The sequence below is a fragment of the Sinocyclocheilus anshuiensis genome, unplaced genomic scaffold (assembly GCF_001515605.1).
Source record: "Sinocyclocheilus anshuiensis isolate Anshui unplaced genomic scaffold, SAMN03320099.WGS_v1.1 scaffold42, whole genome shotgun sequence".
Taxonomy (NCBI): domain Eukaryota; kingdom Metazoa; phylum Chordata; class Actinopteri; order Cypriniformes; family Cyprinidae; genus Sinocyclocheilus; species Sinocyclocheilus anshuiensis.
Genome location: NW_015546057.1, coordinates 1143408 through 1156145, shown reverse-complemented (window position 1 = coordinate 1156145; position 12738 = coordinate 1143408). Strand labels below are relative to the sequence as shown.

The following is a 12738-nucleotide window of genomic DNA, read 5'->3' as shown; positions in this document are numbered from 1 at the left end:
ATGCTATATGCTATATTTAATTTGGGAACTTCTGACTGAAACAGATGTTTTTTTTTCATTCAATGTTTCATTCGAAGGCTCGTCCTTCGCTCTGATTGTGTTTGAAGTTTTCAACGTTATTTCTCTTAAACCTTTTCAGTTTGCTGTATATTCATTGTGTTTATTTATATATTTGTCTTGCAGTTTAAAAATATTTATTAAGGAAAGGCTGTTTTTGACTATTTATTTTCTTTGCGTTGTTTGCACAAAAAAAGTTTGCCCATAAGCCTACTGTCAAAGTTGCACTTTGTGATATATTTATTTGTTTTAGTTTCTTTACCAAACGGTGTGTTTTCATTATTGTTAGCAAGTTCATAAGTTGTGATTTGTACGAATGTTATACTTTTATGAATAAACTATGAATATTCAGTAAAGCTCCTTGCCTTTTTTCCCCCGACACATTTATAATCATATATTTTGTCAGTGTCATTTCAATGCGTGTGCAAGTTCTTAATGTCTATTTTAACGCTTATTATTATGGTTTAGTATTTCTCTACAATGTAAAACAATGTTACAAATAACATTCTTTCTCAGCCCTTCAACTCAAAGTGTTTCCCCTCATATTTGCTTAAGTAGTTAAACGAATATAATAAACAGGCGATTAGTCGACTAATGGCTTTAATGAATGACTACTGGTCGACTAGGAAAATCTTTAGTCGGGGGCAGCACTAGACCTGACTGTAGTTCTCAGAGCACTACAGCAGGGCCCATTTAAGCCTTTGCAGTCAGTTGAGCTGAAGTTTCTATCAATGAAAACTCTGCTCCTGCTTGCACTGGCCTCCATCAAGAGGGTAGGGGACCTGCACACATTTTCAGTTAATGAATCGTGCCTAGAGTTTGGGCCTGCTGACTCCCAGGTTATCCTGAGGCCCCGGGCCCGGCTATGTGCCCAAGGTTCCTACTACTTCCTTCAGGAATCAGGTGGTGAACCTGCAAGTGCTGCTCCCGGAGGAGGCAGACCCAGCCCTAGCTTTGATCTGTCCCGTCCGAGCCTTGAGATGGTACGTGGACCGGACACAAAGCTTCAGGACTTCAGATCAGCTCTTTGTCTGTTTCAGAGGCCAGCAGAAGGGGAATGACATCTTTAAGCAGAGGATGGCCCACTGGATAGTGGATGCCATCACCCTGGCTTATCAGGCACAGGGTGTGCCCTGCCCGTTCAGGTTGCAAGCCCACTCTACTAGTAGTGTGGCATCCTCCTGGTTGCTGGCTAGTGGCGCCTCGCTGACAGATATTTGTAGAGCTGCAGGCTGGGCGACCCCCAACACGTTCGCTAGATTCTATAGCCTTCGTGTGGAGCTGGTATCCTCCTGTGTTCTCATCTCAAACGGGTAGAAGCACTGAGAGGCCCCGGTTTACTGTCGGCTTGCTAAAACCACTCCAGAGAGTCCGTATTGTTAACCCTGTCGAGCTCCTCCATCCCCTCGGCAGCCAGACGTGGTGGAGCGTCTGGCGCCAGGCCCTCACTCCATAAATCCGTGAGAACTGTTAGGGGGCTGGGTTCCATATGTAGTGACTTAAGTGGATCCCATATGTATAAATTCCACGGTATAGCTTAGAGCATGTGTTTCCCCGGCAGGCTTTCTACCATTTCCCAAGAGGGTTTCAACCACCTCTAAATCTTCTATATGCACCTATACATATGTGTAAGTGCTCCCAAAACCTCCTTCGGGAAGGATGGGAGCGGAGACGTCATGTCCTATCGCCAGAGCTGCTGTACCACCGCTGAGCGGCCGGGTCACCGGCTCGGCTCCTCAGCGAAAACCTGAGTATGCGTTGCACCTGCTGCTTAATTATACTCGCGCTGCGATCAGTGGCAGCTGGATGCAATCATCACATGCCAATGTGCATTGGCTCATTTAGTTTACACTCGAGGTGGCTTGGTCACTCTAAGCGAGATCCCAATTTGTCGGTCACCGACGTGACGTCTCCATTCCCTCCTTCAGGGAACGAGGGTTATATACGTAGCTGAGATGTTTTCTCACTCGATCATACTCCTTGTATTTTAAACCACATGACTCATGTAAGTCAAAGCAAGAAATTTACACCAAGCTGTAAAAAACAAACAAAAAAAACATGAACAAACATATAGCTGTAAATTAAACATTAAATAGAGATGTTTTGAATGCCTGTGATTTTGTTTTGCAGCATTTTTCGGTCACACTTTATTTTAAGGTCCAATTCTCATCATTAACAAACCATTACAACTTTTGCTTCAGTAAACTCTTAATTTGCAGCTTGTTAATATAGTAAGGTAGCTGTTAAGTTTAGGTACTGGGTAGGATTAGGGAGATAGAATATGGTCATGCAGAATATGTGCTTTATAAGCACTATAAACAGCCAACATGTTAATAATAGGCATGCTAATAAGCAACTAGTTAGTAGTGAGAATTGGTCCCTATACTATATATAGTACTACCCATTTTTCTTCTGGTAAAAACAAATTATTATTGAAAAAATGTTAGAAGTTCAAACAGACAGATGCTTTATTTATTTTTTACTTACCTCTATTGACTTCATGTTTACTTCAATTCCTTCAGCTATGGTGTTCCAACGTGCAGAAGGCCTTATTTGAGGAGGAGGAGAAAGTCAAAAACCTCTCTCAGAAAGTAAAGGTCCTGGAGAAAGCCAACAATCACCTGAGGGACAAGGTGAAGAACATGAAACGTCTCTTGAGGCAGGCCAAACGTGAGACAAAAGAGCCAGTTCAAAGCTTCAAACAGCTTCACGAAGCTGAACCAGAGTTACCACATCCACAACAGGACACCACCCAGGATCAAAAACCCACTCTCAGGAAAATCCTGCCCAAAAAAGCTTAAGAACTAAAAGCCATTCCTGCAATGGAAGAAATTTGATTACAGAAAATTACTGTGTATTGGAAGATCTAGACTAACGTTTCTTTACTGACTTCAGATGGTTTAGACAAACAGCTTTTTCATATAACTGGCTGTAAAATATCATGAAAAGCTACAATAGCAAAACAATGTTTTGACTTCATAATCATTAAAATATCATGATCCTTTTATCAAAATGTGAAAATATTGATGCATTGCAGTTTTCAACCACAACATGGGGTTAAAGCTAATAAAATCCAAATTTTTTTTTTCATTCATTTCATTTCATTCTGACTAGAAGCAGATGTTGTTAATCAGGCAGAGCCTGACAAGATACAGCACAGTGTTTTGCATTTATTTGGACAGGTGTTCACATGGAAATACATTTTGGCACAATATAGCAACACTGACCTTCAGTCTACAAAATAAAATAAAATAAATACATAAATCAATCAATTTAAGAAAAAAAATCACTGTTTCCCATTAGAAGTCGTTCATCTTAAAACTCCAAGAAACATTTACTGTCGAGTGCAAGACAGACGCAAAAAATCTGGTAAATCTGGTGTTGAGATTTTGTGTTGAAGTGTTTCCATACGTAAAGTCTTATTTGACCTTTTATGACTAAAATATAACCTTAAGAGTCAATCTACATCATGACTCTGTTGTTTTGGGATCAGATTTCCTTTTTACATATGATTCCAATTTTTCATGTAATAATTCCATTTTATGTATTAGTTTCTTATGAGTTTTATTATTGCAAACAGGGTGCTGAGCACTTGATATATGTAATCTTTACTCAGTGAAGCTTATCTTAAAATGAAAATGTTCATCATTTAAAGAACAATTGACAAGATTTTGAAACAGTTATTTTTGTTAATCTGAACTGTCAATTATTGTTTCCTGTTTAACATATCCACTTGTACGCCAATGAAAAATGAAATAAATGTCACATTTTCTTTAATCGTTGTCTATTACCTTTTACACGTTTTGTTATTTTGTTATTTTTTTGTTATTTTGTTTGTTTTTGTTATATATGGATATCATAAAAATGTCTTAAAAGGTGGTGTAATTTTTGCCCAAATAATGTTTTCTGGATTGATAATGTCCTCACCCTAAATTTTATATAAGTAAATAAGTTGAATTGAATAAAAGTGTCTGCCTAATAGTGTAAATATGAATGTCATAGGTGAAGGTAAATGGTCAAGTGTCTTGATTGCTTTGATTCATATACAAGCTGTCAAATGTGCTCATGCCAGGCTATAATCTGAACTTCATCCAAATGCTTATTTTAAAATGATCCAAATTACAGTTTCAACAGGAAGTACTTCAATGCAGGACATGTCTATTCATTAATTAATTTGAATGGGCTTGATTTTCCCATTTAATTGTATAGAAGAAGGGTTCATATGTTGCATCCAGAATGTACAATATTTAATTCAATCCAAGACACCTCACTAGATTGAAATTGGGTCCATGAGGCTTCTGAGACCTGAGAAAGATATCCTTCTTCTTCTCACGTCAAATCTCGGGAATTTGAAGCCCTTGGAGGAACATTGTTTCCAAACACATACACACACATTAGCCAAACTTTCTGACTCAGACTTAGAATAATTTTAGACCTTACTGAGGATACCAAAGGGATCATAAAGGCTGTCTGGTTTTCTCCCTGTGTTTGAGAAATGAAGATCATTTATGACTTATCCAATGTGATGCTAAGCCAAATATAAAGTGCAAAGTGAAAATATTTCCTCAGATCCCAATCTTTCCTCTAAAGTTTTTGAACATATTCAAAGAAGAAAAAAAAAACCATCATTAATTGATCATGGATTTGTATTTTTATTTATTTCTTTATTTTTTGGCAGATCCATTGCTTGATTAATTTTTCTCAACGCTATTTCCAGGAGTTTCAAACCCCATCATTTCCATATGTATGTGACTGTTCATTAAAAAAGGTGTGTGTGTGTGAGGGGGGGGGGTAACCTTGTATGAATGTATGAAGTGGAGGTGTTTTGACATTTATGGACTTCTTATATACTTCCAAACCAACAACACAGAACTGGCATTTTTAATAATATACAGACATTAAATAACCCTCTTCAATTACCTCTTTTTAAAGCAGTATATCATTGCTGTGCTGCACCCTGCTCGAATCTGTTTTTACTCTATTAACATGCTTCCAAAGAAGACATACACACACTACATTTTCAATATAACCTATGTTCTCAGCCAAGCTGCAGAACAGATGTCTTGACAGTATGGTGTGGTGCATTGATCTTCCTTAGAGACTTTATGCTAATTATAGACATCAGAATCCCAGAAAAAGGGTGTAATGGCTGGATAAATCAAAAGCAAATATAACAAATAATCTAACAGACCCCTCAACCAACAACTGGACTGGGTTCCGGGATGTTGGTGAACTAAGCCGCAACTAACAACCAGGGGCAGAAAAGGCCTCTGGTTACAGTAGCAGCAAGCACACAATAAGAGATAAGACTGGTTTTACGACCCAAAGGAATTTAGAGAATTTTATTCTTACTTAATTCACTTTTAAACAGACATGCAAGGCCCATAGAAAATAACGTATTCCCATTAATTCATAGACAATCCTTTCTATGAATGAACATGCATATCCCCAGGACACTGTGTATTATTGTTATTTTGTATATTGTATTTTGTATTGTATGTGTTTTATGCATGCCTTATGATATAATTATTAGATAATGTAACCCTATTGGTGCCATGTTTGACTTCAAGATAACCCTTGATTAGTCCACTGAATTTGTGTATACTACATCCTCACAACATGCATTGCATGCTTGTTATATTATTCAGAGTAGAAAGGCAAACAAAACTGCCTGCCCACTCTGATCATGTAAATGAGCCAACTTCCAAACAAAGGAATTTTTCCCACTTGAAATTACACCTTTTTCTCTGGTCAAGCCAAACTCAGAAGATGTGACTTCTACAGAAGTCAAAAGGCCTTACATCTGTGACCCTGTCTCTTTTCTCCCTTCCGTTCTTGGATCTTTTTCTGTTTGCTGTTCGAGTGGAAAGGACTGGAGACATCCAGTCTGACTGCAGCACCATCAACAAGAGTTCAGGAGTCGACTTGTTACAAATGTGCTGATGGTTTCCTCTCTGATGGTTAATTGACTCTTTTTCCATAGCTTCATTCCCTGTTACTCTAACGGTTTCATTCATTCACTTACACTTGCCCTTTTCCCCATTGTTACACTCTTTTCCTAAGAATGCAGGGAGCCACCGCACACAACCACTGCTTAGCCAAACAAATTTATTTAACTTTAAAAAAAATAAACATGTAATGCTTAGTAATCAGTGTGTCATGATACTGTGTAAAATGAACTCGCACGAAGATGAAAGTAAAAGTCTTTAACCCTTTCACTGGTGAGTTTTAAAAAATTTTAGCAGTCCCCCATGTCACGACTGCCTACTGTGGCGGAGACGAGGAGACAAAGGAGTGCGGAGACGAAGAGGATTAACATGAAACAGACCTTTATTTATCCAAATAAAGCACATACAGACAGGAACTCACGAGTAGGACGAGGGTTGACATTCAATACAGGACCAAAACAGACTGCACAGACTCGAAATTAAATACACTAGGAAACGAGGATGATAACTAGAAACACCTGGAACACATTGGAAACAATTAGGACAGGAACAGGAAAGACCAAATATGGGAATGGAAAAACAAAACACGGAACAGAGTCTGACATAACTCCCCCCTCCCGGTAGGCGTGTCATGAGTTATGCTCGCGCCATGGCAGATTCGCTATTTACATGGCGGAATTTGCAAGCGGAAAAACGGAGCGCTTCTCTAGTGAGGGAACAGATCTGCTTGGAAGCAATCAAAACTAACAAAAGAGCAACAATATGTAAGTGCAAATGACAAGTCTCGGTTAGCCTAACGCAGTAAAAGATGAAGAAGAAGATGAAGATGGTCTGTACCAATTTTGGTGAAAATTGGTCAAATCGTCTAGGACGAGTTTGAAAAAGTAGGTTTTTTACATAATGTTAAATATTTAACAAACAGTTTGATTGACAGCAGTGGATCTAGAGGCAAAGATGTTCAGAATGAGGAAATCTAACATACAGTATGATATGAATATTGTGTGTATGTGTGATATTCAAAGCATAAAACATGATAATGCCACCCGGTGGTCAATTTCTTTTAAATTTAAAATCGAGTTCCGTTCCAATCGGCCTCCGTTAACCTTGTCTAATGGGTCCTCAAACTTAATTGGCCAATGGCAGCCATGTTTTTCGTGATACACCAATGCCATAATGGATATGGGTCTCATCTTGACATTTTTTTCCTTTTATAGCACCACCAAGTGGTCAGACTCCCCAATTTTTTACTGTGACGTAGGATTGAGCTTATTCATGTGTTCCAAGTTTAGTGAAAATATCTAATTCCACTGAAGAGTTAAAGCCAATTTGGCAAAAAGCCTAAGACTAGTTTGCAAAAGTAGGTTTTGCGGAAAAATCTAAATGCTGGAATGAAAGAAATGAAATCAGAAATCGGCCATTTCGTTTTCCAAGGATTCCATTGATATAAGACACTTGAGTCTACGACAAGCGGTCTATGGGCCCATTTTAACGATCTAAGTGCATGGTATAAAGCGCACGGCGCAATTGCGCTTAGGGCATGTCCGAATCCACTTTTGCTAGTTTAAAGTCGGGAAAAATGGTCGGCATGCCCAGCGAATGGTCTAAAAGGGTTGTCCCTATTCTCTTAATGACTAATGGGTGTGTTTTGGGTGTAACATGCCATAAACTAATCAGAGTCTCATCTCCCATTCCCTTTAAAAGCCAGTTGCGCTCACGCCATGGTGGATTCGCTATTTACATGGCGGAATTTGCAAGCGGAAAAACGGAGCGCTTCTCTAGTGAGGGAACAGATCTGCTTGTGGGCGTAATTCTGATACATGCAAAGACTAATAATAATCTTTTACATTTTAATCCTTTCATTTTTTTAAATGTTTGTGTGCTGCTGCGCGTCCGTGTGTGTGTAATAAGCAAAGTGTACGCGCGTTGTGCACCTACCTATAGGCGCATATTACTAACGCGCTTATTAAATAACAAAAAAAAAATATTGCACCAGACTTTTGACCATGTTTTTGTTGGTCATTTGCGCAGTCTATTTCAGTTGCCTCAAAATAGCAACGTGCCAGCAATGTGCCTGAACACACCTCGTTTTCAGACCAGCACGGCCATGGGCGCAAAAATGCGAGCAAATGCATTTGCTATTTAAACAACGTGGCGCAGGATGTGAAAATGAAAACTGCGTCAGGCAGAAACTAGCAAAGAACACGTGCGTCGCACCTTGCGCCACATTGCACTGGGTGTATGATAGGGCCCAATGACACAATACCCCTTCATACCTAAAAAATGCATCAGCTCTTTTTTTGTTTGTGGGGGAGGAAAATTTTGTATGTCCAAAATTTTAGCTGGAATAGGACACATCTCACCTTGTCCAGCTTCTTGTCCCAAATATCTTACCGTAGCCTTGGCAAACTCACACTTTGCTAGGTTAACTGTAAGATGTGCCTCCGCTAAACGCATTAACAGAGCATGAAGACGTACCAAATGTTATTCCCAGGTGTCACTGAATACAATCACATCATCCAAATACACTGCACAACCTTCCAGACCAAATACCACTTTATTCATTAGCCTCTGGAAGGTAGCGGTTGCATTTCGCAAACCGAAACCCATAACAGAGTACAAATATAACCCTGATGGTATAATGAATGAAATTATTTATTGCGATTGAGGAGTTAATGTCACTTGCCAGTATCCCTTTAAGAGATCCAATTTGCTTACAAAGTTCACTGCACCCACTTGCGGTGCATTCCAAATGGGATATATCGCCCTCCGAAGGGCACTTCGGAGTGAAAACAATCATGGCCGCCATATTGAAGGTTCTGTCAGGACCACTATCATCAAAGATGATTGACAATTAGCATACAGTTTGGATTGGCGGTATGGTTCTGTTCTTGGCAAGAACAGGAACGCAGCCTAGCATGGATGAGAGCAGGGAGAGCAGCAATAACCCCCCCGGGCAAACAGAACAGAACCAACATAAATGTATTGCAGATATTGTTAAAGTTCAATAATTTTATGTACACATTTTAGAATCAGTCTGATTCAAAGGAGAATCAGAAGGCTGAATCCCGACTGACAGAAGAGGAGTTGTGGATGGAGGAGTGCAATTAGCTATTGAGCAATGCGAAAACTGCTGATAATACTGAGGGACCTTATATATGAATGCTTAGATAGTTGGCGTATTCCCATAGGTAGATGGGGATCAGCTGAAAGTCAGCTGATGCGAGCTTGACTAACGTGCCCTGCCAGAACTAACGCTACACTTGATTTCGTTCCAAACCGAGCACTTCGGGCTCCCATGATCCTTTGCGCAGATTCTTTGCATGATGACGGCGCCTCCGTGTGGGCAGAAGATGATGAGAAGGGCATTTCAAGAAACAGTTGTTTGGTCCCCTACATCCTCCAACCCTCCGAAGCTCTCACTCCGAAGGGTAAACCCTTTGAAGGGATTAGGGCATAGGGATGAGCCCTTCTGAATGGAACGCAGGGCCTATCTACACACTCCTCTATTCGAAGACGTGGAAAAGCATCATGTTTAGTAATAGCATTTAGCTTGCGGTAATCAGTACAAAATCGATAAGTAGAATCGGGTTTCTTCACCAATAAACATTGTGAAGCCCAAATGGAGCACGAAGGAACAGCTATCCCATTCTCAAGCATATATTGCACTGCAGACTCCAGTACTTGCCGCTTACTGATATGAACCCTGTAAAAACACTGATGAATGGGCTGCGCCTCTCCCACATTCACATCATGCTGGATCAAATGGGTACGAGATAGTACATCTGCAAAAAACTAGGAAAATAAAGCACCATTTTTTCAGTTCTGACCTTTGTAACTCAGACAAATACGAAAGCAAAGCATCCAAATTATGAAGAGTCTCCAAATTATTTAACCTAGGAAGCAAAACACAATCTTCAGCGACAACCATATTATCAAGTGAAACAGGAACAACAGTAACAACAGGATTAAACACTTGAGTTTCTGAATTACGGGAATGATAAGGCTTGAGTAAAACATTGAAAACATGAAAACCTTTCCAAACCTGTGTACGGGCCCGTAAATCATGCACAAAAAGGAGATGCTGGTGAAGGCAACAAAACCAACACCTGATCACCTGGTGTAAAAACACAACATTCTGTATATTTATCAAAGTGCCTTTTCATTTTACTCTGTGCTCCAACAACATTTTTCTGAGCAGTTATTCTGGCCAAAAATTAAAGCCATTTGCATATTCTAACACATTTTGTGGAGGATCTTCCTCCTCCAATCCCTTCCGCAAAACAGAAAGTGGACCACATACTCTGTTACCAAAAACTAGATCATTTGGGCTAAATCCCAAACTCTCTTGCTGTACCTCTCTAGCTGCAAGCAGCAACCAAGGTAATCCTTCCTCTCAATCAAGTTTCAACTCCACACAATAAGAATGTAATAATACTTTCAATGTTTGGTGGAACTGTTCAAGAGCCCATTGACTTTAAGCATGATATGCATTTGATTGTTTGTGTTATACTTTAAGCACTCTCAAAATATCTACAAACATACGTGAAGTAAAATTAGTCTCTTTGCCACTCTGAAGATAAAGATGAATTGGGTTAAAGCTTTTACAACTGCTTTAATAATAATCTCTCTAATAGGATAAGTGGCTAGATACCGAGTTGCTTGACACATTACTGTTAACATGTACGCATTACCTGATTTAGGCCCTGTCCACACGAACGCGGTTATTTTTAAAACCGCAGCTTTTTCTACAAGGTTTGGTCATTCGTCCACACGCAAATGCAGCACCAGGTCACTGAAACCGAACATTTTTGAAAATGCCTGCCAGGGTGAAGATTTTCAAAAACTCCGGTTGCAGTGTTATCATGTAGACAGCGAAACTGGAGGTTTTGGCTTGTGACGTTGGAGCCTGCGCTGTTATCTCCACCTACTGGAAACTTTTTCAGGCTTCTGATTGGCCAACATGGCTTTACGGTTGAGATTATATCGCCACCTGTTGGCTTGGCATGCTCTTGACAGTACTTCATAGAATGCTTTTGCATTTTCATGTGGACAGTGATTATTTTAAAAACAGAAAAAGGAAAAACTCAGTTTATAAAAATACCCGTGTACGTGTGGACATGACCTTAGACATAGGTAACGGACCCAGGCAATTGCTACTTCACCATGTGTGATTTTCATTACTACCTCCCAAAAAGGCTTTGACACCACCACCTGAATTATGGATTCCTCCATCAAACCTTTCTTACAGGGTACATACAGTATGTAACCCTAATGTAACCTAAGCCTAACGTAAGAGTAGCTCATCTTGGATAAGTATCCAAGATACTTATCTTGGACAAAATATCCACTGACAGCACTTCTTACTTCCTCAGTTGAAATAACACTCTCATGGTTGAAATGACATTTTTATTGTTGAGCTTGGCAGTGCTCCCTTCACTGCGGGAGGGTTACCTATGAATCTGCTGCTCCCATATTAAGCATGTGAGTTCGCTCTTGATTTGGGAATTCATTATTCCACTCTTGGGGATTCTGTTTACAGCTAAGTCTGCTCTTATGCGTGAGGGTTATCCATGAGCTTGCCGTACCAAGTTGGAGCATGTGAGTTCTCCTCTCGATCTAAGAGCTGAGAGCTCTGCTCACGATGTTCCAAGTGCAGTCATGGCTGCTTGTATATGAGCTTGGCAGCGCTCCCCACGCTGCGGGAGGGTCACATATCAGCCTGCCGGTCCCGGATAGAGCATGTGAGTTCTCTCGATTCGAGGACTCTGCTCCCGGAGCTCCATGGGGCAGCCATACCAGGTTGTTAAGCCATATTTTGCCTCCCTGTTAGGCTGCTCTTATGGTTGAGCATAGCAGTGCTCCCCTCACTCTCAAGGGTCACCATCCCAAGGTGAGTGTCTGAGTTCCCCTTTCATGTCTTAGTGTTGAGTCCTCTGCTCCCTGGAGCTCCATGGGGCAACCTCACCAGGTTGTTAGGCCATCTTTTGCCTCTCTGTTAGGCTGGTCTAATGCATGAGCTTAGCAGTGCTCCCCTCACTCTAGAGCAGAGGTGGGCAAACTATGGTTCGCGGGCCCTATACGGCCCACCTTGCATTTTCTTTTCTCCACGCCGCTTCGCTAAAGATAGGCACCTAGGGAATTCAAAGGGCATTAAAGTGTATGAGACATGAATTTAAGTTGTATATATTTACAGAGGTATATTATGTCACACTTCTCTAGTAAGTTTTGTCTGTGTGTGAAAATGCTGCAGGCCGTGGTGTAGAGCAAATCCATGAATGAAAGTTTCGAAGTGAAGTAAACTTCAATGGATTTACCTTGCTAAGGGAGTAGGGTGCAAAGAACACTGTGTAGGGACCATGTCAATCAAAACACATTTCATGCATGGAGCTCTCTTCTAAGGAGCTGGTTATCGGAATCAGGTGTGTTAAATAAAAGAGGCATGCAAAATATACAAAGAGGTGGTATGCGAGGACTGGAATCATATGGGGTCATATGATGCGATTTCAATTTTTCCTTTCTCTTTGGAGTGTTACAAGCTCTTGGTGCATAAAGAAGATCTGTAAAGTTGCAAAGACTAAAGTCTCAAATCCAAAGAGATATTCTTTATAAAAGTTAAGAATCAGCCACGTCTACCTAAAATGGCTCATTCTAACACGCCCCCACATATCTACGTCACAATGTGGGAAGATTTGCATAACGCCGCCCAAATGTTCACGCAAAGAAAGAAGGCGTA

General features: G+C 40.3%; 1 protein-coding gene across 1 annotated transcript in view; it reads left to right on the top strand.

Annotated features, from left to right (window-relative positions):
* The window catches only part of ccdc3b (coiled-coil domain containing 3b), a 20488-nt gene extending 16676 nt beyond the window's left edge, over positions 1 to 3812 (top strand). Inside the window, exon 3 of the mRNA XM_016500554.1 lies at positions 2580 to 3812. Coding sequence (XP_016356040.1) covers positions 2580 to 2858 — 279 coding nt within the window. The 3' untranslated portion in view covers positions 2859 to 3812. The remainder of the gene's footprint in view (positions 1 to 2579) is intronic.
* The last annotated feature ends 8926 nt before the right edge of the window (positions 3813 to 12738 follow it).